This window comes from Aethalodelphis obliquidens, unplaced genomic scaffold (assembly GCF_003676395.1).
Source record: "Aethalodelphis obliquidens isolate GAN/ISIS:26980383/991018 unplaced genomic scaffold, ASM367639v1 scaffold12, whole genome shotgun sequence".
Classification (NCBI taxonomy): Eukaryota; Metazoa; Chordata; class Mammalia; order Artiodactyla; family Delphinidae; genus Aethalodelphis; species Aethalodelphis obliquidens.
In genome coordinates this window covers 36457579-36484317 of record NW_020837956.1, presented here as the reverse complement: position 1 = coordinate 36484317, position 26739 = coordinate 36457579, and the positions used below count along the sequence as shown (strand labels likewise).

At 52.7% G+C, this 26739-nt stretch overlaps 1 protein-coding gene across 1 annotated transcript; it reads right to left on the bottom strand.

Annotated features, from left to right (window-relative positions):
* On the bottom strand, positions 1-26512 carry CYS1 (cystin 1). The gene is made up of 3 exons (XM_027113832.1): positions 25656-26512; positions 7523-7575; positions 1-2895 (listed from the first exon to the last, which is right to left on the bottom strand). The coding sequence occupies exons 1-3, from the start codon at positions 25989-25991 to the stop codon at positions 2790-2792; spliced, it is 495 nt and encodes a 164-aa protein (XP_026969633.1). The 5' UTR covers positions 25992-26512; the 3' UTR covers positions 1-2789.
* Positions 26513-26739: the final 227 nt, after the last annotated feature.

Sequence of the window (26739 nt, the reverse complement as noted above, 5' to 3'; positions counted from 1 at the left end):
TCTGCTCACTCGCATCACATCTTTATTTTATCCCCCAGGGCCCACCTGGCACAGGGCCTGGCCTGGAGCCCGCCCTCTTCAAGTAGATGTTGGATAAATTAAAAAAAAAAAAAAAAAGTAACATGTCTGTAACCTGTGCTACTAAGGTCATGTTATTTTTATTTTTCACTCAAATCCTCTCCTCACGAGATTAGTAGAAAAGTCAGCCCCTCCCTCTGCAGTTTCTCCCCTTCCCTGAAAATAGTCCTAAACCTCTCGGGCTTAGTTATCCCAGGCTGGGGTCTTTGTAGCCGCCACTTTCCAGGGACAGAGACACCCAGTCCAAGCGGACACCCTGCTGTGTGGACGCCTTGCTGCCACGTGGTGCCACTCTTGACAGCCGACCACAGGCCCCTGATTTTGGTGGTTTGGACCTTGAAAGCGCAGCCGGGTGCCCTCAGTGCCACACGAAACCACACGCTTTTTCCGTCTCATGTGCACACCCTGGGGCACCCAGCTCCACAGGGTGTCCATCGGATGTCATCCACCTCTTGAGGACTTAAAATGTGTCACTGCTCCTTCCCAGGGTTCACACGTCACAGAAAAGGCAGCTTTTTGTTTCCAGAGGGGTTTCATCACACCAGAAAATTGAGCCCCGCCCACCTGTTAAGGTCTGATTTGGTGCCGGGGGTCCAGGTGCCACCACCCCAAAGGTCTGGTTTTACATCGTCTCCTTCCTGGGAGAGCGCAGGACGTCCGGGCCTCAAACGTTATTTGTCTTCTCAAAGGCAACCAAGAAGGCTTTTCTCCTAACTATCGCCAGCCCAGAAAAAGAGCCACATCCCCAATCCACAGAGGCTAGATCTTCAGAGGGCTTTTGGCTACAGTTCTTTGACAGCCGTGAGTCCATGTTTACAGGTGCGCCTCTAGAAACAGCATGTCCTCACTAGTGGAGACCAGATCTTGCTACACGAACCCTGGCATCCAGCAGAGGGCCGGGCTCACAGCAGCAGGGGCTCATAAGGTCAGAACGAGTGGGGGGGTTGAACAGAAATTCCCCAGGGGCGTCCACCCAGTGGTGCTATCTCACTGGATGGCAGCCCAGTGAGAAGTGGCTCTGAGACTTCAGAACATCAAAGGGGAGTGTCTTGGAAAAGCTCACCTTAGGTGAGGAGAGGGAACCTGAGCCAGGCGGGGCCCCTTTGAGAACTCGTGCGAGGGGCAGAAGGAGGGCCGTGGCCTGGCTTCTTCCCCGGGAGGACGGGCACAGCATTTCTCAGAGCTGGGAACGGAGCGTGTTTTCTAAATCCCTGGGCTTTGTAGCATCTCAGAGGAACTCGCCACCACAGAAGCCAGGAGACACGTGTGTGGCACTGAGACTTTTCCAGACATCGATGTGTCATTGTCACCTTCGACATGGAGATGTTTTTCTTCCTGCCTCTATTTCAGCCACATTTCCCCCCCGCTCCCCTTCATGAGCAGGTTCCACACTCAGCTCCAGAGCAGAAGGCTGGGGCTCAGAAGCAATACCCAGCGACCAAGAGAAGGCCTGGGGCCGCGCTCGGCACCCAGCAGGCCCTCTGTGCACCTCTCGTGCAAGAAGCACTCGCCTCCAGGCCCTGCCTGATTCACAGGGTGTCAGCTTTCTCATCAGTCAGCTGGGAATGTTCTAAGGCTCTCCTGGCCTCACTGCTGTGATTTTCTACCTTCTTCCAGGTGGGAAGAGCCGGCAGCCCTAAGGACCCTTTCCAGGTGTGGCCAGTGGTCACCCTCAGCAGGGAAGGCAGTCCCGTGCCCCCAGGGGACGGGGACGAGAGACCGAGGAAGCCTGGGATTGTGTGATCCCTGATGGTCAGAGCTGGGGGACGGCGCGTGCCTCCAGGACTCACTGAGGACCAGAGGGGGGAAGTGACCGCAAGGTAGTGCAAGAGCGAGGATCAGAACCGGGGTCTCTGGCTCCTGTCCCACCGCACCCACTGCAGGGGCACAGGCCTCTCTTTGGGGAGGTGGGTGGGTCGTGGCTCTGGGCAGCCTCCAGCACCGGGGAAGGAAGAGTCAGCCAGGCCTAAAGCTCAGACAAGGTCCCTGCTACTCCAGGCACGGCTGGGATCCAGCAGCCTGGGTATCGCCTGGGAACTGGTTAGAAACAACGCAGACTCTCAGGCCCTGCTGGAGACCCACAGAATCAGAATCTGCATTTCAATAACATCTCCAGGCGACTCATTTGCAGAACAGAGGGTGACTCCCTCCAGCTCGCTAAGGCATACCTCCTGGGTGTGCCCTCCAGAGCGGAACCTCCTTGGGGCCCTCTGGGACGTGTGTTAGAGTTCGCAAAGTGTCCAGTCTGAGCCACGCTCAGTAAAGAGGCTTCTTCGGAGCAGGTGGCAAGTGGGCCTTCAGAAAGGGGAAGCATTTCAAGACCCAGGAGAACCTTGTAGACGGATCTCCCCAGAGACTGAGAGGAGGGGCAGGTATCCGGCAGGTCACCTGCCCACGCACCTGTGGGGCAGCACCTGTGCCTTCCTTGTGGCCTGGATCTGCACAGCTGATCACCTCTTGCCAGCAAGCATGATGGCCAGCTGCCGGCCACGTTCAGGACTGTCTGAATATGGATTTGAAGAGGGCAGTTGTGAAAGGTCTGGGAATAACTGCATGTTGGAGGTGGCTAAGCTCCAGCTAGAGCCCTGGGCAGGGCAGGGGGATGTGTGCGCCCAGCCTAGGTTCCTAAGAGACCCAGTCGGCTGGGGCTGGGGCTGGGAGGAACGGTGCACTGGCCGCTGGCTGACCACGGGGCTGCTGCAGCACCAGCCTTAGCAGCAGTACTCCTGCTCGATGTTGGCCATCAGCTCCTCCTCAGAGTAGTCGTATGTGATGGCTGACTGCCTCTCAGGCCTCCTGTGGCAGCTGCCTGGGGCTCTGTGGGTGAGAAACATGGACATGGGAAACAAGATGTTACCTTCAAACTCCACATCTCTACTGGACAACCACGGTGGCCCCTGTATGGAATTCTAATCCATCCTAAAACTAAAACTGAAAACCTCTGCCCCGGGAACACCTCCTCAACCTCTTCCATCAGCAGGCCCCTGCCTGATTCTCTGGTTTCATCTCCCCAATGTTACCCAAGACCTTACGCTGTGAGGAAGCCAGTGCCTCTGATGCTTAAGGGTGAGGGCCCGGGGATGGGAAGACCCAGCTTGAATCCCAGCTCTGCCAGTTACTAGCTCAGTGATAATTTTCTCTAAAATAGAGCTGTATTCTTAAATTCATTCTGAGGCATAAATGAGCTAATGCATGGACAGCGTGTGACACTGAATTTTGCACCCTGCCCAGCCCTCAGCAAAGGTGAGCTGTGTCTTGACTATCCATCGGCCTGACTCACGCCCTGTGCCTGCCCCTTGGGTGGGCGGGGGTGTCTCACAGGAGCTGCCACGCTGGGACAGGATTGGGCGTCAGGATCCTGGCCACTCCCCCAACCTGCTGGGCAGTGTATTAAGTGACCAAATCTCGGATCCTCATCCTGCCACCTGGGCCCCTGGAAGTGGTTCCCACCGGCCTGGATCCGGCTGCCCACCCCCTCTCCGGCTTTCTGGACTCTGTTGTGCCCCCGACTTCCCTGTCCTGCAGGCTGTCCCACGGCGGTGTCCACCTGTGCCTGGCCATGGCCTTGCCCCCTTCAGCACCTTTGACAGGTGGGAGGGTGTGAAACCTGGGCCGAACTGGGTGCTGCCAGCCTGAGGGGCTACCTCTGAAGGAGGAGTTAGGCCAGAGCTGCCCACTGCCAGCTAAGGGACCTTGAGCTCCCACCTGCCAGCCAGAGACGTGCTGCCATGTGAGCTGGGGGGCTGGGCTGGATGATCTCTAAGGCCCACCTGATCACTGCTGTCGCGCTCCTGACATGTTCAGAGCGGCCTCCAGGGCCCTGTCTGCTGTCGCGGAATGCAGGGCAGGAGCTGGGCTCTGGGCCACTTGACTGTCACCTCAGGGTGTGTGCCGCCTAACAGGCCCCCAGCGCTGAACAGCAAGGATGAGGGTCTAACGGCGGGACTCCACTTCCCCAAGCCCAGAGATGACATGTGCCTCCCACACAGCCCTCTGGGGTCACCCAGGCCAGCCCCCTCTCTGTGGATGGGGGAGAAATGCCTTGCCCACGGTCCCATGGTGACCTGGCTACAGACCGTCCTCACCCGGTCCCACAGCTCAGCAAGGGCTTTCTCTCTAGGCGCCCGACGCTCCCTGCAGTTGGGACATGGGGGAGAAAGGGGGTGAGGAGGCAGGGCCGGCAGGGGAGGCTAGCAGGGGAGGCTGGCAGGGGAGGCCGGCAGGGGAGGCTGATGGGGAGGCTGATGGGGGAGGCTGATGAGGAGGCCGGCAGGGGAGGCTGATGGGGGAGGCCGGCAGAGGAGGCTGACAGGGAGGCCAGCAGGGGAGGCTGATGGGGAGGCCGACAGGAGGTGTTGCAGCCCCAGCAGCCAGGGCTCCACTCGGCCTCACGCCATCCTAGCCTGTCTGGTGGGCAACACTGTCCACCAGCGGCCGTGGGGCTGCCGGCCCGGGGGCCTGAAGACCGAGGTGGAGTCTCCCCCTACTTGGGGGAGGGGAGCACGACATTAAAAGGGAGAGATGGTTCCTAGAGGGACTGAGGAGTCAAGAATTGAATCTTTGTTTAAATTATAATTCACTATGTCAGAGATTCCTAAAGTCATGCAAAACAAAAACCCATTACTCTTCCCCAGAGAGAGCAAATCAATTATAATTGGGCTACAGAGCCACATGCAAAATGAGGTGAGTCATTTATACTGTCTGTTGGGTCTAGAATTTACTGGCCCTTTGACCATGGGCAAATCATACCTTGCATCTGTTTACTCATTAGGAAAACGGGGTGCCTGGCCTAGGCCTGGCTTATAGTAGGCATCCCACAAGCATTTACAGAATAAATAATGAGCAAATTTCAGCAGCAGCTGCAGACAGAAGGCTCCTGAATCCCTGTTTCCCCTCCACAGGCCCTAGGCTTCTGCTACCGGATCCTCACAGACTTCAGGTCAGGCCAGCCCAGCCCTGTCCTCAAAGCCAGCCCGGCTGGCTCAGCTCTGTTGCTTCCACACCCCAACCCTGGGGAAAGGGCGTGGCCGACATCGAGGATGGTCAGGACTGGGGGTCAAGGCCCACAGGCCCAGGTTCACACCGAACGTTCCCTTCAGCTGCATCTGTGAAGCACCCGCTCTGGGCCTGGTGCTGTGAGGGCCCAGAGATGCGGCTGAGAGTGAAGAGGTAAGACAGGCTGTCACAGGTACCCGCTGCGTTACACGTACAGGTGTGGTGTGAACTGGAGCCGGCACTGCTGAAGGAGGGAGACTCACCAGGTCGACACGGAGGGAGGGGAGGGTGAGAGTCTCTGAGGAGGAGATATTTGAACTGAGTTTGGGAGGATTTTCCTCTTCAACCTTTTATTACGAAGACTTTCAAGCATACCGAAAAGTTGAAATCGTGGATTCAAAAATTAAGTAAATATTTTTCTGCTACATTTTGCTGGGTTTACTTTATCCCATGTCTATTACTTTATCTGATTTCTGGATGCATTTCAAAGTAAACTGCATGCATTAGGACACTTCTCCCTGAAGCGCTGCTTTGAGGGGTTCTGGTGGTGGAGAAGGGGACGGTGGGCTTGTCTGTGGCTGGAAGGGTGGGCGCTGCAGGAACCAGGAGAGGAGGGTGCTGTGGGCTGCGCTCTGTGTGTGCCCAGTCTGGGGGGCGGGGAGGGAGGCGCACGCTGGCTGTGTGGAGGAGCCCAGGGCCGGCTGCTGGCAGTGAGAGGCCACAGTGGACGTGGTGGCAGGACACCCGCCGCTCCCTCCTCAGAGAGGTTCCCCTACAGACAGGGGAGCCCAAGTTTGGGGAACAGAGGAGGGCGGCTACTGCCAGTCCAGACCCTGGGGCAGGCCTGTATGGCTTCAGAGCCTGCTCCTGGGAGGCACAGCCCTGATCTCACCTTCATGACGCTCTCCCCTCTGCCGCCAGTGAGCCAGGACCAGCCTGGGACCCACCCAGCCTGGAGTCCAGGGCCTAGCGTGGCACTCAGGACGCTCCCACTAAAGTATATTGAGGGAGTGAATGAATGAATGAATGAAGTACTCCTAGTGAGGGATGTCCTGGAGTTTGCATGTGAGGTGAAGGGACCTATTCATTTAAAAATAAGAAGAAACAGCTAATTTGTTCGAGGCAGAACTTAATCCTCCTAAAGTCCCTGGGGTGATGAAAACTTAAGAAAGTCACTGCCAGTTATCTTTACAATCAGTAGAAATATGCAGGCGGGACGGAGCTCCATTGGCACCGCACCGGGCCCAGGTCCTCAGCCGCGCCACGTGCTCGGGCGCCCAGGTCAGCGGAGCAGAGGCGGCCCTGGCGCCCGGTCACTGCAGCGAGACACAGCGCCCAGTCCAGCACGGGAGTGCACGGGGGCGCTGAGCCCACCCGGAGGCAGCTGTGCTAAGCGGAGCCTGTGACGGTTTGCAAAACAAGTGAAGAGCAGGGCCTGTGAGGGGGGACCGGGAGGGATGCTCCTCTCTGCTGAGTGAAGCGCTGGCCTTGGCAAGGGGCGGAGCCCGTGTACCCGTGCTCACCGCTTCACCTCCGCGGCCACGGTGGAGTCCCAGCTCCCAGAGCTGATCCCAGCGTCCTCTGACCGGACAGCAGTGGCCCACGGTTTCCGCTTGGCCTTCAAGGCCCTCCTTCTCCCCCCAGACCCTGTGCTAAACGTCACCAGCCTGTGCGTGGCGTCCTGTTCAGACCTGCGTCTTGCTTGTGGAGCCCACCACCTGGAACGCACCTGCCCTCTCTCCTTGGTGAAAATACGTGTCCTGCGAGCCACTTAAACATCATCCTCCACGAGCCCTCGGCAGTTCTGTCCCCTTTCAGACCTCCCTTGAGCCCGTGTGAAGAGACCCCAATCTTCGGGAGAAGGTCTCCTCAAATGTTCGTTAAATAAGGGAACCCGGCAAAGTTCTGGCCCTGAGCCGTTTGGAATTGGTAATAAAAATAGCTGTTGAGCCAGAATTTTCACATCTCTGGTCTTGAGCATCACACTCACCTACCTCCCAGTGACCCAGGGCCGATCACCGTGAGCCAATTAGAGACGAGAAAGCCAAGGGCACGATGAGCCAGAGGCCCAAGGTCACCCCCGCACAGCTTCCCGGTGCTGGCTGCTCCTGGGGCCCTGGAATCCTCCCACAGCCCAGGGCCGTGCAGACAGAGAAGGCCTGGTCTCTGGGCCTGGGGTCCTCAGATGACACTTTCCAGGGGTTTTAAATGTGTTTGCCTTCTAACGCTGTAATGGGATCACGGGGGACCCACCTGCCATCCTTCTAGGCTGGAAACTCCTGAAGGCCAAGGACTGTGCCTCACTTACAGATGAGCCACTGCAAATAGCTTCTGAGTGAATGGGCGGGGCCAGGGCCGGGGATGCGGAGGCGTGGGGAGGGCGGGGGGTAGGGTGGCTGTGACTCTGGTGGAGATGTGCTTCCCCCCCCCGCCCCGCCCCTGTACTTACTCAGAGACACTGTTGCTCTCTGGGTGGTCTTCAGTGCTCCGTTTCGGGGACACCTTGAGAAAGACAAAAGGAGGAGGCATCAGAAGGTTGGCAGTGGTGCAGCCTGTCTTTGCCCTGGCTTTGTGCTGACAGACGGCCACCACATTCAACCCAGGGCTGAATAAACCAGAGCTGGAAAGTGGAAAGGCTCCCCTGCTGTCTAGTTCCATCCGCCTATTTTGCATGTGGGAAGCTGAGGCTGGGAGAGGGGAGTGACCTACACAGCTCACACCAAGAGACTCCCCACCTCCCCGGCAGCTAACGGCCAGCATGTCCCCATCTCTCACGCCAGGAGTGGAAGTCCTGACGTCCATGTAAGCACTGCCCGGCAGCCTGCCCTGCTGCTCGGCTGTGCCTTCTCTGTTCTCAGTCAAGGGTGCACAGACATCGCACGTGTCTGTCTGCAAACTCTTCCAATGGTCCATGCCTGTCCTGTGCCGGCACCACCCCATCTCAGTTACCACAGCTTTAGAATAAGCCTGGACTCTTCCCGGTTCTTTGCACCTCCTTACATGTGTACTGCAGTCAGTTTGTCCCCCTTGGGGATTTTGTTGGGGTTGAATTAACATACAGATCATTTTAGGCAGACTTGATATCTATAATAACAAGTCTTCCAGTTTAAAAACAAGGAACACCTCTCCGTTCATTTAGGATTTCTTTAATGTCTTTTAAGAAGTCTTATTTTCCCTGTAGAGGTCATAGATATCTCTTTTTAGACCAGTTTCTAGATACTTGATATTATCCTTTTTTAAATAAAATTTTATTTTCTTCCTGTTTGTTTCCGCAGATATATGATTGAAATATATACATTTTGTGTTCACCAGTCTTACTAAACTCTCTTATTAGTCCTAATAACTTATTTGTAGATGCTTTTGGACTGTCTTTCTTCCTGTTCACATTATCTGAGAAAAATGGCCATTTGATTTTTTTCCCTTCTGGTCCCAGAAGGGAAACACACTTTTCACCTAGCCCTTCTGCACTGGCTAGGACCTCCAGTACTACCTTGAAAAGAAATGATAACAGGCATCTCTGCCTTGTTCCTTTATTGAAAGGAAAAGTTTTCATTATTTCAAATGTAATATTAGGTTTGCTGTGGCTTTTTCTCAAGTTGTCCTTTATCAGATCCTGGTCTCTCTGTGTAGGTCATTTCTTCAGTTCTGTCTTCCAGGGCACTGATCTTCTCTTCATCTCTGTCTAATTTCCTGTTAACCCAAACCATCAGAATCTTTAATTTTGTTTATTGTATTTTTCATTTCTTCAAGTTCTATCTGGTTCTTTTTAAAATATGCTAGGTCACTTTCTAGAGGTCCTGGTCCTTCAAAGGTATTTCCCTTAAATAAGATAAAATAAACATAGTTGATTATAATCTGTGTCTGGTAATCCAAAAAAATAACTGAAGTCTTCATTGGTCTATTTTTGTTGTCTTTGTTTCTTCTAGTATTCACTTGGTTCTCTGGTTGGTTGGTTATTTTTTCTTGTTTGATGCTCATTAGCCTTGAAAACACTTTGTGGGTGGTCTCTGTCCTGAGAGGAACATGCCTTCCTCCAGAGAGGACATGAGCTTGCTCTGTCCGGGCACCAGGGGGCACTCCTGGTCTGGGGCCACTTGAAATTAAATCCATGCATTCAGGCATTTTGGACCACCTGGGTGATGGGAACTGGGGCTGCAAACCTGAAGAGGCAGCTAGATTGTGGCTCTTCTTCCCTCCTTCACTGTTCTGTGCTGCGATACTTTTCCTTGCCGTCCCCCGAAGGTCCTGGATTGATGAGGGAAGGACCTACTATAACTTTCATTGGGCCCTAAATTCTGTTCCCTTTACTGCTGGACACCATCAGCCCCAAAGCTCAAGTTCACCTGAGGCACATGCAGCCCAACGTCTTATTTGCATCTCTGATTCTGCCTTTCTTGGATCTGGGCTGGTAATTCCTCACTATCTCACCAGCCACTTAATGTTTCAAGGACACTCTTACTACATTAATTATATCCAGTATATTATTTTCAGCAGCAGAGGGGTCTGAATAACCTTCCATACTGTGTTCCCAGCATAAGGCACTTGAGGGCACTGTGGACACCAGCCTTTGACCCATGAAGCTGAGCAAGGCCATGGCCCAGCCAGACGTCAGCCCGCTTTGTGCACAAGATCCCCCATTGGCACGAGCAGTGCCCCCCAGGACAGGCCACGACTGTCAAGAACCGAGTCTTCAAGGAGCTCACAGTTCACGGGGAGAGTCTCATAAAAATGCAATGCGATGCTATGTGATAAATTCTGTAGCCGAGTTATAAAGGGCTGGGAGAGGAGGGGAAACCAACTCTGAATGGGAAAAACACCATGGGAGGTTTCCAAGAAGAGTGGCAAGAGTGACATTTTAGCTGGAGTTTTTAAAGAGTAGGGGTTTACCAGGTGGAAAAGAGGGGAAGGGCACTTCAGATAAGGAACATATTTGCATATGCAAATACACGGAGTCGTCAGAGGTCGTGAATAAGCATTCATCAAGTCCATGTGCCCTGTCGTGCGCCATGTTCTATTACCCATACAGGATATGGTCCTTGCCCAGAGCAGCTCACAGCTGGGCAGAAAAAAACTAGCGTGATGACACAACTAGAGAAAAATCCAATGCCAGACACCGAGGTGTGGACTACAAGTGCACGGGTCATCAGAAGCCGTGATTACAATGGTAAACCAAACATGCAGGCCCGCTTCCCACTTTCATCCCAAATCCTTAGAAATGACAGAAAAGGCCATAAGCAAAAAACAAAACAAAACAAACAAAACAACTCACAAATCTCTAACAGTACTGCAAGACTAGAAAGTAGCAGAGCTTTTTTTTTATATAAATTTTTAAATTTTTATTTATTTTTGGCTGTGTTGGGTCTTTGTTGCTGCACACGGGCTTTCTCCAGTGGCGGCGAGCGGGGGCTACTCTTCATTGTGGTGCACAAGCTTCTCATTGCAGTGGCTTCTCTTGTTGCAGAGCACAGGCTCTAAGCGAGCAGGCTCAGTAGTTGTGGCTCACAGGCTCTAGAGCACAGGCTCAGTAGTTGTGGCACACAGGCTTAGTTGCTCTGTGGCATGTGGGATCTTCCCAGACCAGGGCTCGAACCCATGTCCCCTGCATTGGCAGGCATATTCTTTTTTTTATATATATAAATTTATTTATTTTTTGGCTGCATTGGGTTTTCATTGCTGGACGCAGCCTTTCTCTAGTTGCGGCGATCGGGGGCTACTCTTCATTGTGGTGCACAGGCTTCTCATTGCAGTGGCTTCTCTTGTTGAGGAGCACAGGCTCTAGGCACACAGGCTTCAGTAGTTGTGGCTCATGGGCTCTAGAGTGCAGGCTCAGTAGTTGTGGTGCACAGGCTTAGTTGCTCTGTGGCATGTGGGATCTCCCTGGACCAGGGCTCAAACCCGTGTCCCCTGCATAGCAGGCAGATTATTAGCCACTGTGCCACCAGGGAAGACCGGTAGTAGGGGTTGTTGGAAGACAGACTGGGTTAGATCGATGGAGGAAACCACAGCCCCCAGCACACACAGGAGGGGGCTGCTGGACAAAGCAGTGTGGGACTCGAGGGACATTGTTCCAGCTAATGATTAAGAACTCTCCAGACAATAGGGGCTTCTTAAACAATGGGTGAATTTCCAGGATGTCCGGCCCCCTTCCGAGAAGGAGGGAGATAACAAAATGTAAAAAAGGTGTCTGTCAAAGACCAATCAGGCAGCTAGGGACAAGTTCCCTCTCTGGTCCGAGCCTAAGCCGGGACCAATCAGCAGGAGAACACAGCCAAATCTATAATTTACATACGGGGCAGTGGGAACCTATAAAACTGACATATTCGCGCCCAAAAGGGTTCCTTCTTCGACCTCCTGCGTGAGGACCAAGGAACCCCGGTGCACCGGCCTTCAATAAACCTCTTGCGTTTTGCATCGGCTTCCGACTCTTGTTGTTTCCTGGGCGAGTCGAAACTCCTAGGAGACCGCGCAGGTCTAACAGCAGCAGCTTTGGGGGCTCCAAGTTCAGAGGAGACAGACACCAGAGCAGGAGAGGGCCTTGAGGCAAGGGTCAGAGAGGAGGGGCCTGCTTGTGCAAATGACAGGGCACAGAGGTGCATCCCCCAGACTGGGACAGGAGAGGGGGGGTAGCATGGGCAGCCGCTGACACCAGGAAGCACAGGAAACTGTTCCCAGACCGCTAACGATGGCCACACTCACCAGGAGCATATCCTGACCCTCCTCTGTGACACGTGGAGGCAGGAACCAAACTCATCAGTTCAAAGAATTAAACCTGAGAAAAAAGTGATTCGAGCAGACTGAACGTGACTTTAAAAGGAGAATGATTCAGTCTCAGCCAAACAAGAATAAGCTGTTGTGCAAGATAACCAGCTAGAGATTTTGGAAATGCCATCTATGATGGAAGGAAGTAAAACCTCAGGAGGTGTTCTGAAGAGTAAATTAGACACAGCTGAAGAGAAGCTCAGTTACCCGGAAGGTCAAACTGAGAGAGTCTCTCTGGAAGCAACACAAAAAGACAAACAAACGGGAGAGAGATACTAATCCTAAATAAATGATTAATCAAGAGTCTTATTCTGCGTATTCTGCAGACATTGGGGAGTTTTAAAGGTTTTGTTTTTTCCTTTTAACAGTAGAGCAGGATGAGCTTCCTTCCCACGGTGCTCCCTGGGCACATAATCCTACACCACCAATAGGCAGAACTGGGCTTTTGCCCCCACAGGAATCTGCTTGCATTCTCGCCAAATTCGTTTTTAAAGTCCCCCTCCATCCTCCTATTCTGAGGCTTAATCCCAGGGATTAATCAATCGCCAGGTATTAATCAATCATCAGTACCCCAGTGTGCCCAGTGCTCTGTCAGCTGCTGTGGAGACCCACACCCTATGCTTTTGAGGTGCAATGTCACCAGAGAAGTTAAGTCTTAGACATGTTAACAATGAGCAAAATGATAAGAGCACAGACTGGGGGCTATAAACTTTTGTGCAATCAGTTTAACCCTCAGTTTACTCATTTGTGTAATAGGTACGTAGCCTTCAGGGCTGCAGAGATATGAAAGATAATCTGTCTCTTTCTCTTCTGTCTCATCCTTAGTACAATGCCTATCCTGTAAGCGACCAGTAAACACCATTACGAACATCTGACCCAACGTCCAGCCCAGAGTAGCCTCTGACACAGCCCTGCTAGAAGAGAACCTGAAGGCGTGAGGAGGAGAGCGCAGGGAAGACCTTGGTGTTCAAGGCCTGAGAGGTTCCAGGACAGCATACGCTTCCCTGAGAACCTAGTTCTGATGTGTTTCTTGGGAGATGTTCGTTAGTGGTGGTTAGCAGAAGCAAGCCTGGGTGTGTCCTGCCACACAGGCCCTGTGGCATGGGCCGCGGCAGCCGCCTGCCACACAGGCACCCCCACGCATTGGCCACACAGGCCCTGTGGCATGGGCCGCGGCAGCCGCCTGCCACACAGGCACCCCCACGCATTGGCCACACAGGCCCTGTGGCATGGGTCGTGGCAGCCGCCTGCCACTACAGCCACCCCCACGCACTGGCCAGAAGAGCCTGTCCTGCCTGCCTGGCGCTCTCTCCACGCGGAGGTGGGCTGCGCAGCGGAGGTGCACAACTTCCTCCCAGGGGTACCTGTGGGGCCGGCTAGTGTCTGCTAGGGGCTAGTGATCTTGCCCCGGGGACTCAGTATTCCCTGCATATTCCTTTGAATATTCGTGCCTTTGGGGAGTGTAAAGATGAAGAGGAGATGACTCCCAAGTCAGCAAGGAATTCACAATGGGAAGAGGGACAGAGGGTAGGGAGGGGCGACGAAGATGAGAGAGAGGAGGGCAAGTCACACAGGCACGCACACGTGTGCATGCACACGTACACACACGCACTCACCTCCACCACCTCCTGAAGCAGCCCATTCCTGCTCAGGCAGCTCAGACTAGCTGAAAATTCTTTTTAATTTTTTTTATTCAAAAAACAATTAATTGTGGTAAAATACACACACCTTAAACCATCTTAACCTGAAGTTTACCATCTTAACCATTTGTAAGCGTACAGTTCCGCAGAGTGAAGTACGTTAACCAATCTCGCAAACTTCATCTTGCAGAACTGAACCCCTGTCCACATTAAACAACAACTCTCATCCCCCAAACCCCAGCAACCACCCCTGTCCTTCCTGTCCGACAGAAATGGGTCCTTTAGCACCTCACCTGAGTGGAATCATACAGTATTCGCCCTCTTCTGCCTGGCTCAGTTCACTCAGCGTAATGTCCTCGAGGTTCATCCGTGTTGTAGCACGTGCCAGAACCTCGCTCCTTTTTAAGGCTGAATAATATTCCACTGCACGTGTATACCACGCTGTGTTTATCCATTCATCCACCAAGGGACACTTGGGGGGCTTCCACTTTTTGGCTATTGTGAACAACGCTCCTATGAACACGGGTGCACAGATATCTCTTTGAGAGCCTCCTTTCAATTCTCTTGGGCACATGAGAAAGTTCTCTCGTATAATATTGACACCAATCTTCCTCCCTGCAGTTTTCAGCCACGGAGCCTGGTTATTTTCTCAGGGACAACAGAAAAGTAAAGTAATCCTTTTACTCAACTACCCTTCAGCTATTTTTTATGAAGTCATCCAATAGGGGCCCTAGTTCCCTCTTGTCCATTTCTGCTGGAACCAGCTTTTGCCAGCACCTGCTGGGGCTTTTCCTCTCATTACCAGGTTTTGTAAGAGTTGTTACATATATGGTTTCTCCCATCAGGAGGGCAACTGAGTGAAGGAGCAAGAAATCGGAATCAAACATTTGCATCGTCAGCCAGTTTCCTCTTCTCTGCGCTGCTCTACTCACTACTAACGGGGACACGCTGCCAGCTGCAGGGCCGCGATGATGCGGTGCATCAAGTATGTGGACTGGACGCCCCAAGGCTGCACTCACACAGAGGCCATACTCTTTTCTTTTCTAATTTCCCTGACAACTCAGCTTTGTTATATCTTTCATTTCTTTACCTGTGTTTCTCTCTGTGGTTTGAACGTGTGGTTCTTCCTCTCGTCAGTTTAAGCCTTTAACTTGACTTTCTCAGACGCAAAATGTGTTAGGCAGGCCTCCCAGAAGATCCAACTTGCTGAAGCAGCTCGGGAGCTTGTGAAAAGCAAAGACACAGCAGCCCCTGGCGGCTGCTCCAGGCCTAGTGCAGACACAAGCTCCCAGCCAGCAGGAAGCCTGCCACTCCTGCTCCGTAGGACACATCTGGACCCCGGGGAGGCCATGGCGCCTGGACTGGGGCCGTGGGAACCCGGCTGAACTCAGGATGAGCATGTGATGTGTCATCACTCGAGATCCTAGGGGGGCTTTGAAAAACTCACACCACAGCTGAACAAGAAGCAGAAAACATCTGAGGAAGAACTCAATAAGATGATTTCTTAAAGTCTTCTCTGGGACTTCCCTGGTGGCGCAGTGGTTAAGAATCCGCCTGCCAATGCAGGGGACACAGGTTCGAGCCCTGGTCCGGGAAGATCCCACATGCCGCGGAGCAACTAAGCCCGTGCGCCTCAACTACTGAGCCTGCGCTCTAGAGCCCGTGAGCCGCAACTACTGAAGCCTGCGCACCTAGAGCCCGTGCTCCACAACAAAGCCCGCACACCGCAACTAGAGAAAGCCTGTGTGCACCAATGAGGACCAACGCAGACAAAAATCAATAAAATAATTAATTTAAAAAAAAAGTCTCCTCTGACTCTTACAACTAGGGTTTTTTGAAAAAAAGTGAAGTATCAGTGGTTAATCTTTAGAAAACCCACTGAATATTTTATTTAACAATATGTGTATCCTGCTTCTTCTGTTTAAAGAGTTCTCCCCTTAACTCTTAAAGTACCCATATCAATAATATATATAGTTGACCTGGAACAAGCTGCAGGCGTCTGCAGAATACGATCTGACAGGTCTGACAGGTGTGTCCACTGTTGAACCACATCCATCACCCCCGGTGATGCTCCCTGCTTCCCTCCTCCGCCCTCCCATCTCCAGGCGGCCACTAGTCGGCCCCTGTCACCGCACACCCGTGTGCCTCTCTAGAAGCCTAAAGACATGGGGTCAGACAGCATGCACCCTTCTTTGCCTGGCTTCTTTCACGCTGCACGATGAGCCTGTTGTGTTTTATCAGTAGACTTCCCCCCTCCTCTCTAAGAACTGTCCTTCTGTGGAGCCCAGGTTTGCTTATGCTTCATTATGGAAATGTTAACACCTGCAGTGGAGAGAAGAGTGAACTCGGTCTCCCGGTACCGAATCTCCTGGCCTCAGCAGGTTTCAGCACTCTCCCAGTCGGGTTCAGTCCTCTCACCCCCGGGGGCGCTACTGTCCCCACACAGCTCCACTTCATGGCTTCCCAGGCAGCACACGCTGCAGGCCCAGTGGACTCTGCTGTGAGGGCTGCTTTGCGTTCCTAAAGTGACAAAGGACTTTCACAAAAGGAGGCTCTGACTCTGAAGCCACCAGTCCCAGGGCGCCCACCTCCCCTCACCAGGCCTTGCTTCAGGAAAGTGCTTCCAGAGACAGAAGGCCGGGGAGACCTGGAGAAGGTAAAGGGCGGGACTGAAGGAAAATAACGATAAATTACGTATCTACGGCGTTATAACACCTTATGAAGCACCTGCAAACGCATTTTCACACGGGCAGCCGGATCCTCACCCCCGGAGGCAGATGACCTGGCGTGGATCCTGGTCCTGCTGGGGATTTGGGCAATCACCCTGCTGGGACCCAAAGGCCTGGGATGTGAATGAGAAGGTAGCCTTGGTGGTCTCTAAGGTCCCTTCAGCTCCAGCAATCTGTGATTCTCCAACTGCGAAGGAACCGAAGCAGCCGAGTCTGCTGGGAACCTGAATGGTAGCCTTGGGCTGGAGGCTGCCTTCCTAGCACGCAGGTGCTGAGGATCTCCGTCTGCAAAAAACACTGCTGACCGTCCGCACCGGAGTCCAGCGAGGGCTCGTCCCAGGCGCTGGGGGAGCCCGAAGCTCCTGGGCAAGGAAGCCCTCCTCAGCGCCTCACTGAGACGCTGCGGTGACGCCCAAGCCACCTCGCTCCCCCACCTCCCCGCACCAGCACTCGGCACCAGCCGCTGGGGCCCGGCCTCAGGCAAGGCGCTGGAGACCCCGCTTCCAACCTTCACTACGGTCAGGCTTCCCACCATGGACAAAGCCCACATCCCGGAACCACGGAGGGAGGGAGCCCTCTGGGGTCACACCTCTGACCCCATCTCCAGGCAAGCGCTTCTAAACACTTTTAAATCTGGCTGTTTCCGTACATCTCCTGAGAGGAAGCGTCTTCCTCCGGTTCCTGGAGTTCTCCAGGGCTCCAGCTCAGGACTCTTCTCCTCCCACCCACATGCTCTCCCTCGTCGCCCCATCTAGATGCTGAAGTTCACAGAGTTACATGCCAGCTCCAACCACCTTGTACAGTGGACCTGAGCTTCTGACGGCCCACGAACTTGTCTGCCTCACACCCCAAAGCCACTTGCACAACACTGAGCATGGCTGTCGACACTACGACACCAGCAGGAAACCCGGGTGCCTCTGCGACAGCCCGCCGTCCCTTGCTCCCACAACCAGTGTGCACCTCGCCTTCTCGCATCGCCTCTTACCTGGATTTCTGCAGAATCTCCCACCTGGGCACCCTGCTTCCCGCGCCATCGCCTCTCATCCTCCGCCCTCCTGCCACCCCCTGTCTTTCTAAACAGAGGCTGGGGAGGAGACACAAGGACTCGATAAGGTGGGCGTCTCTGGAGAAGTGAACTGGAGAGAGTGGGGGACAGGGTGGAGGGGAAACTTTCCTTTCAGTGTACCTGTTACATTTTCTCTCATGTGCGTGTATATTACCTATTCTGATTTTTTAAATAATCATTTAAAAATAAAAAACACAAAATTTCCACTAGCTCCCTGTTGCCTACAGGATAAAGTTCAACCCTTTAGCCTAGAAGGTTGTGAAATCATGACCCAAACCGATCTCGTTGTCTTTTGCGCTCCGTCCAGCCATCATCACCTTGCTGTCCAGCCATTATGGACAACATGCTGTTCTCCTAAAGCACTTGGTCCCTCTGGGTTCTTCTACATGCTGCTAGCTCTTTATGGAATGCTCCCTCCTTTACTGACGGCTGGAAAATTCTACCGATCCTTCACAACCAACTCAGATGTCAGGTCTTCTTGGATGCGAAGACTTCTGCCTTGGATGGGATTATTCAACTCCTTGTATGTAATAATTCCTACTTACCTCCACTCCAGGGCTTCCATGAGGAACGCTCACTTCACAGCCCTCCCCCAACACGGTATGAGCCTTGGGGGTCCGCACTGCGCTTTACTCTCCTATGACTCCTAGGTTGATCAAATGCCACTTACTGCCACTTAAATTTGTGTTCTTTGCTAGAGATCTGAAAGCGGACAGATGATAACTGTCTTCAAAATAGTGGCTTTTTGCCAGAAGTCCATTAGAGTATCCGTCACTTTCAAAGCCCTCTGGCGGATCTGCTTTCCGGCCACGGAATCATTTTGATGCCTGTTTTCACCTTCACATCCCACAGCAGCTGTGAGCCAGGATTACTGGGAATCCCTGGCTGACGGTAAAAGACAAGAAAGAGTCATCCTGGTCCTCCTTCGCTAGAGCAAAATGGAACCTTTGCAAAAATGGTGGACAGTGGAGTCATTCAGCCTAGAAGACAGACAATGATCTTCCCTAGATCTTGAGTGACTAAGATTTACTAGGCGGCGGTGGGGAGTATGAATTATCATCACCTGGTAGTAAAAACACTGAATTTATATCTATTAGACTGAATCAGAATATCCTCTTTAAGGGTACCCTTGAATGTCACTAGCACATTTAATCCCCCAAACTTCTTTTATCTAGCCCATTCTGGGACTGAGAGTTTACGGTTAATTCAGTGTCCTAATGGAGCCATCTTTATGGCTACCCACCAACACTGCACTGTAAAAAGAACCTTCCTGAAAGCCTTGGCTACTCTCCAGTTCCCTGCCTCCATGAAGGCCAGCCCATCAGGCTTCCTGCACCGCTCCACTGAAACGGCACTGGCCAAGGGCACCAGGGACCTCCAAGCCGCCAGATTCCATGGTCAGCTCTCAGACTTCACCTCACTCGTCCCATCGAGCAGCACTTACAAGAGCTGGTCACTACCTCCTCCTTGACATACTTGCCTCCCCTGGCTTCCAGACCTGCATCCTCTTGCTTTTCTTCCCTTTAGGATGTCCCCTCATCTTCTCTACCTCTGAACACAGGTCACACACATAAACACCCAGGGCAGTACCTGGCACACACTCAGGTGTGAGCCGACCTCAGTATTACTGGTGGTCTGATCTAATTGCAACCCTTCTATGTTTTAACGGCCGCCAAATTTATAAGTCCAAAGCCAGCCTCTCCCCTGAACGCCAAACTCTTACAAAGATCTTTTCAATTGATCTCTCTGTGTAGATGCCTAGCACGCATCTCAAATTCAACATATTCTAAAACAACTTCCTGATTCACAACATTCAAACCCTGCCCCTTCCACATTTCCCATGTCAGTTAATGGCAACTACGTCCTTCTAGCTGCTCAAGCCAAACACTTTGGGGTCCTCTGACTCCTTTCTCACACAACCCACAGCCAATCCATTAGTAAACTGGCTGTCTCAAGTTCTAATCTAGGTCCATATGCCAACCGGTCCTTCCCAGCTCACTCACTACCACTCTAGTCCAGACCAATCCCTCTTCTCACTTGGATTCCTGCAAAAGCTTCCCAGCTCTGCTCCCAGCTTTGGCCCCTCCATCCCAGCCCAGGCTGTCTTCAACAGGGCGGCCAGGGTGAGCCTTCAAACAAACCAGATCATGCCATCCGCTGTTCAGAATTCCTCCAGCCTTCCCTACCTCATTCAAAGTAAAAGCCAAGGCCTGGGACTTCCCTGGTGGTCCAGTGGTTAAGATTCTGCACTCCCAATGCAGGGGGCACCGGTATGATCCCACCCCCTACCCCCCCAAAAAAGCCAAGGCCTTCCGGTGGCCACAAGGCTCCCTGTTCTCTGTCCGGGCACCAGGCCACCACTCTTGCTCTCCCCAGCCCCTACTGCTTTTTTGTTCTTTGTACTTTATTTTGTGCACTGTTGGACTTCCATGACCGAAGGTTAGTGAAGGTTTTGTCTGTTTAGTTCACTTATGTATAACCAGCACCTAGAACAGTACCTGGCACACGTAGGGGCTCAAAAAATAAACGTTGAATGGATAGACCAATATTAGATGGTACGTTTTTCTAATTAATAGACCACTGATTGAGAGAGATACTGCTGCATTTTTTTAAAAAATCACAATTTGATTAAATAACTTAATACAAGACAAATCCAAACCCTTAGATTTTCACACATAATTCTCCCACCCTAAATAGTTTTCAGTTTCAATATCTCACTAAAATACTGTTGATTTTGAAGTTCTTCTGACTTTGGGAAAGGAATTCTGCCTTGGGCACCTAAGACTGCCCAGGAACAAGTTGAAAATTAGTCTAGAACAGTAATAGATGCTTTAGTGAATTAAAGTACGTGAACTTGATGAAGTATTTTGCAATCATTAAAATAATAATGAAGAATATCATGCAACAGCATGAAAAGCCGCTTATGAGATCGATTACATAAAAAAATTTTAAGACTGTTATAATTCAATGATATATATCTTTAAAAGCTGTGACAAAGTGAGAGAGTGGCATGGACATATATACACTACCAAATGTAAAATAGATAGCTAGTGGGAAGCAGCCGCATAGCACAGGGAGATCAGCTCGGTGCTTTGTGACCACCTAGAGGGGTGGGGTAGGGAGGGTGGGAGGGAGGGAGACGCAAGAGGGAAGAGATATGGGAACATATGTATATGTATAACTGATTCACTTTGTTATAAAGCAGAAACTAACACACCATTGTAAAGAAATTATACTCCAATAAAGATGTAAAAAAAAAAAAGAACAAAAGAAATGAAAACAGGTGACAGCTGGTAAGTTAAAGAGTATAGTGGGAAACATTTTAATCTGTTAATGATGCAGTATGGTCTTTGCCTATACAATTTTCTTCAGATTCTCAACATTACGGGAATTCTCTGGTGGTCCAGTGGTTAGGACTACACGCTCCCATTGCAGGGGGCACGGTTCAATCCCTGATCGGGGAACTAAGGTCACGCAAGCCACGACGCGGCATGGCCAAAAACAAAAGGTTCTCAATATTGGCAAAAAATAAAGAAACAAAAAAATCTACCTGGAAACAGCCTGAATGTCTCACAATAAGATTAATTAAATAACACTACTTCTGGATGGGGGGCAAATTATGAAGACATTATGATGGGAGAAATGCTTATACTATAATGCTAAATAAAAGGATGCTATAAATTGTATATCTACACTACGCTCTTTTTTTTTAAGGGAACTTTATTTTTTTATTTATTTTTGGCTGCGTTGGGTCTTTGTTGCTGCGCGTGGGCTTTCTCTAGTTGCAGCGAGCAGGGGCTACTCTTCGCTGTGGTGCGTGGGCTTCTCATTGCGGTGGCTTCTCTTGTCGTGGAGCATGGGCTCTAGGCGCGCGGGCTCAGTAGTTGTGGTGCACGGGCTTAGTTGCTCCGTGGCATGTGGGATCTTCCCGGACCAGGGATCGAACCCATGTCCCCTGTGTTGGCAGGTGGATTCTTAACCACTGCACCACCAGGGAAGCCCTATGAGCAATCTTTATTTCCTTTTCTCTATATTTTTTTATTATATATTTTTTCTGTTTTCCAATTTTTCTGCAATGAGCATATATTCCTTTACAATTGTAGAGTGAAGCTAATATAGGGCTTATCTTTTTATTTAAAACCTCTCATGTGGGACTTCCTTGGTGGTCCAGTAGGTAAGACTCTGCACTTCCAATGCAGGGGGCCCAGGTTCGATCTCTGGTCAGGGAACTAGATCCCGCATGCATGCCGCAACTAAGAAGCCCACGTGCCACAACTATGAGCCCACATGCCACAACTAAGACCTGGCGCAGCCTAAATAAATAAATGAATAAAATATTTTTTTAAAAAAACCCACATCTCTCATGACTAAGATCATTTTAAGTATTTTATTGCAGAGAACAACCAAGAACAATTTTTTTTTCTCACGTGCATGTATATTACCTATTCTAACTTCAAAAACAAACACTTAAAAGTAAGCATAACCTTTTCTGGGCTGAACACATCTTTAGAGACTGGAACACATCTTGTACACAATCACAGAAGCCGGGGTATGGAGACCTATCTCAGAGAAAAACTGAGCACCAGAGGAATCAGGGAACAAGTGAGAATCCCTCCTGATGGCAAATTCACTCAGTTAAAATTCCAGTATACACAGTGCTCTACAGAGGTATAGTCAGAACGACTCTGACTGGCTCTTTCAAACTGCACGATACTGGCCAAGTGAACTACCTCTCTGGGCCTTGTACACTCCTCTCCGACACGAAGTTGCGGGGAGGCGACACCAATTTGGCAGGAACTTATTCTGATGAGGATTAAGCAAAGCAATGGATGTAAGGAGCCGGCTGTTAGAATAGCCTGAATAAATAGCAGCTGCATTACAACATCTGAACAATTTCCAAGTGACTGTAAGTGAACTGCAAAGCCCTCTGTTTCACAGGAATCAAACCTGATACAGGATGGGGAAAGGACTCTTTCTGAGTCTTTTGCCTCTTTGTTCTTCTGCTTCTGCCCCCGTGCAACCAGCAACATGCTTACACGCAGGGGCTCATGAAAATGCTCAAGTACAAGGATGCTGGTGACAGATGTACTAAGTGAATAATTGGGAGTCTCACAACTTTTAGTAAAAACTGTATGATCCCTAAGCACCTAAACATCTGAATGAATAAGGAGGCTGCCGAAAGTAACATTCAGGGGGTATTATGAGGGCAAGATGGGTGGTACTTTTATCAGACAAAATACAGGTTCTTGATGAATTTGCTTGGGGAATGCTAGGGATTACTGAACGTTAAAAAAAAATCGTAAAGAAAAACGGGCCAGGCATTAGTGCCACTGCGAGCAGAGCACTGGAAGTGTGGGATCTGCCTTATGACTTGGACATCTGGAAAATGGAAAAGGCATGGAACGTTCCAGGTTGTCTACGGAGGGGCCGGAGCCCGGCAGGCCTGCTACAAACTCTGCTACCCCCACTTACTGGCTGTGTGGCTTTGGGTATGTTATCAATCTCCTGGGACTGAGATGGCCTTGTTTGTAAAATCGAAAGCACTATTTATCTAAAAGGCTGTTTGAAGAGGGGAACGTGGGACAATGACCAGGAAGTACCTAATTCAGTCCTTAACACAGAACAGGTGCCCAACGGACGTAATCCTCCTTCCCCTTCTTTACTGTGCACGTCATCTGACAGGAAACCGAACATCTCATGCGCGTCTCTGCAGTGAACACGCACCCAAACTTAAAACTGCATGAAGGGAAAGACTTCTTTCTAGCTGACATGTACTGGTACCAAGAGTTTATGGAACTGGACTGGAAACTAGGAGTGTCATGGAAATGTTCTTTATTTGGGGAAGTGTCTCAGTAGTTGTATTTCAGTGAATGTAAATCCACACACAGACTGTCACGGGTTCCCCAGCGGCCTTGGCCTCATTCAACCCATTTTCTCCCTGAGATCCTGTTTCTTGGACATGGGGATTTGTAACACAGCCCCAGTGCAGAGAGACTACTGTATCCTTCACATTTGTGTCTTACCTCAAATTTGCCCATAATTTTTCCTAAATTTACAATCCAGAGTGAAAATCCTCTTACCTAGTGTTTCATTACAAAGTATTATGGTTCACAGACAAAAAAAAAATATTTAACTTAAAGTTGCTTCTACCAAAATGTAAGGGAAAAATTTACCTTGATTTGGAACATATACACAATAAGAGCAGAAAAACTCCATGGTTAGGGGCTTCCCTGGTGGCGCAGTGGTTTAGAGTCCACCTGCTGATGCAGGGGACACGGGTTCGTGCCCCGGTCCGGGAAGATCCCGCATGCCGTGGAGCGGCTGGGCCCGTGAGCCGTGGCCGCTGAGCCTGCGCGTCCGGAGCCTGTGCTCCGCAACGGGAGAGGCCACAACAGTGAGAGGCCCGCATACCGCAAGAAAAAAAGAAACATCTACGGTACAGAAGTTACAAACAATCCGCACCCAAAAGAGCGACCCCAGCGGGCTGACTTCACCTCCTAGTCTCTCTCGACTCCATGCCCTTCAGCCCTCGCACTGCGCTGCTGCCCTCAGCACCTGCCCGTCTGGACCGCTGAAGCAGCCCCAGTTGGACATCCTGCCCCTAGTCCTTACTCTGCCCGGTTCCTCCTCCCCATGGCTGTTGGTCCAACCTTCCTAAGACACAAAATGTCACTCCCCTTAGTCCTTCAAAGATACCCACGGCTTTTACGGTAAAGTCCAAACTCCTCAGCAGGGAATACTCCTAGCGTGACATGTCCGTAGCCTGGCATTTACCCTTCCCAACCTCTTCAACTCCCGTGCTCCCACCCACACCCTGGGTACCCTATGCCCCGGCCGCCACTGCCTTTGCTCGCAGGCTTCTCTCTGCCCAAATGCCCTTTGCTGCTTGTTTGCCTGGCTAGGGCCACAGACCCTTCCAGATCCAAGTGCTGTCCTGCTGGTATGCCGACCTGACTTCTCCAGAGGGCCAGCTGCTCCTCCTGTGGACTCTCTCTACAGGCTGCCCACAGGTATTCTACTTTTTGTTTGCAGATCCCTCTCCCCCATTACACTGTCAACTTCTTGAGGGCAAGGACTGCATGCCATCAGTGTTCATCTCTAGCACCCAGAGCGATGCCCGGCACACAGTAAGTGCTCAAGCAATACCTCAGAAATGACTGAAAGAATGAGTAAGGCAGCCCATGCACCCTAGGGGTTGCTGTGATACTCAGCGAATGGGGGTGGGGACGGGGGAGGGAAATCCATTCTCTCTGTTTTCTTTCCATTTTCGCTTCTGAAGTTTCCAAAGCACTTGACAACTGATCCCTAAAAGATTGCTTCCATGCCGTCTCAGAATTTCCCCCAAAATTTCTCAACTGTTTATCCATTTTGAGGGTTATATAATGGAACTCTGATGTAATCTTAAAGGAATCTTGTTATATAATTGGGTCCCACTTGCTGCAGCTCACTTTGGGAGGGCAGCAGGGGCTGGGCAGGAGGACAGGGGAGGAAGACCCTGCAGTGTCCAGGTTGGCCCAGTCCTTTCCCCCCACCCCTCCCCACCTCACTGAGGAGCTTCCAGGATTCCACTGCTTGGTGGCTGCCTCGGAAGACACCTCCCTCTGGTCCCAGCAGTTGTTAAGCAAAGCCTGCAGGACTCCGGGGAAGGGGGGAACTGCCTTGGACATCCTCCTCAAGCCCAGGAGCTGATATCACAGATCTTGTTCATTCAGCTCTGCTGGAGTGAAGGCTGTTGCCATGCGAGAGTGCTCACTTTTATTGTTTTTCTAGAACAGCGGGGATGTTATTACAAGTGTTCTGGAAGAGAGAATTGGGAAGCCAAAAAGAAATTGCACAGCATCTCAAAAATAGCCAGTAGTATGCAAACTGCTTGACCACAAAGCAAAGATCCTGATGTGTCTGACGCGAGGGGCCTTTGTAAACACTGTTTGGCTACCGGTCCCACCTCTTAGCATCTTCCTCCGACAGTGCCCGGGGAATGGCCAAGGGGGAGGTACCTGAGAAGAAAGCAGCCCCGCTGGCCAGCCCCTACCTAGGCTGGAAGGAGCCGCAGTTCCAAAAGGAAAAAAAGGCAAGCTCTGGCCAGAAGCAAGCCTGGGAGATGCATTTCTGCTAAGGGATGTCTGTCTCCCTGCCTTTTAAGGCTGCTGCCAGCACAGCACTGTCACCCCCCAAATTGGAGGCAGTGAGACCAGCACCCAGAGGAGGCAGAGAGGGGAAGGGGGCGAGCAGGGAGAGCGCGGCGGGACGGCCGCGGGGGCTGGGGGACAGGGCAACAGGGCGGGGGCCCCGGAGGGACAGGGCGCGGCGTGCGGGCCGGCGGGGAGGGGGCTCCGGGGCAGGAACCGGCGCAGCTGCCCCACCGACTCCGCGGGCTCCGACACTCACCGGGCTCCCGGTGCCGGTTGCGGGTCGGGGCCGCGCCGGGCCTCGCGGGGCCAGCTCCCCGGGGCCCCAGGCCGCCGACTCGGCCAGCAGCTGGTCCAGCAGGCGAAGCGTCTCGTCCCCGCCGTCGGGGGGCGCCGCGGGGCCGGGGCCGGGGCCGGCCGCCCCCTCCGCCGCCGCCTCCCAGGCCTCCTCCCGGGCCGCCGCCGCCGCCGCCGTCACCGAGACTGGCGGCCCCGTCCCGCCCTCCGGGGTTGCCCCGCCGGGCCCCGCCGGCCGGCTGTCGGGGCTGCGCAGCCGCCTCAGGGCGCGGCCGCTCCGGCTGCTGCCGCTGCCCATGGCGCGCCCGCCTAGCAGGCCTGTGGCGCCGCCGGAACGCGGCCCGGGGGCGGGGACGCGGGCCGGGGCGCGGCCGGGCCGGGGGTGCGGACCCGGGCCGGGCGTGAGCGGGGGGAGGGGGAGATCCCGGGTCTGGGACGCGACTGGGGGCGGGGGTACGCGAGCCGGGCCTGGGGGAGGGGCGAAGCCACCGGTGTGCGGAACGTGGGGCGTGGTGTCGCGGTGGGGGCACTAGATCCCGGGACAGGGGAACGTGGGAGGGGGCGCGACCGGGGCTGGGGTGCTGAGCCCGGCCTGGAGGTGGGGGCCGAGAGCCGCGGGTGAGGGCTCTCGGGGAGCCGGCGGCCGGGAGCGGGGAGCGAGGGCCGGGTATCCGGGCACTGGATGGCGAGGGCACTGGGGCGCGGCGTCCCCTCCTCCTCCGACTCCTTCCTCCTCCCTCCGGCCCGCCTCGGGCCCCGCCTCTCCTTGCGGGGTCAGCCCTCCAGGCTCTGGCTCCCCGACCCTCCAGGTCCCCGCCGCCTGGAAGAACTGAAAGCATTGGGGCTCCTGCAACACGCCCAGACCGGCCTGCGTGGGGTGGTGATGAGTGCGGAGGTGACTCCACAGCCCGGCCCCTCCCGAGCTTAGAGCGCGATGGGGACTTCACCTCTCCCAGCCTCCTGTTCCTCACATGTTAAGTTGGGGGAAGGGGCCGGACGGTAAAAATACCTCTGAGGATGGAGTAAGATGATGAAGGTGCCGGGCA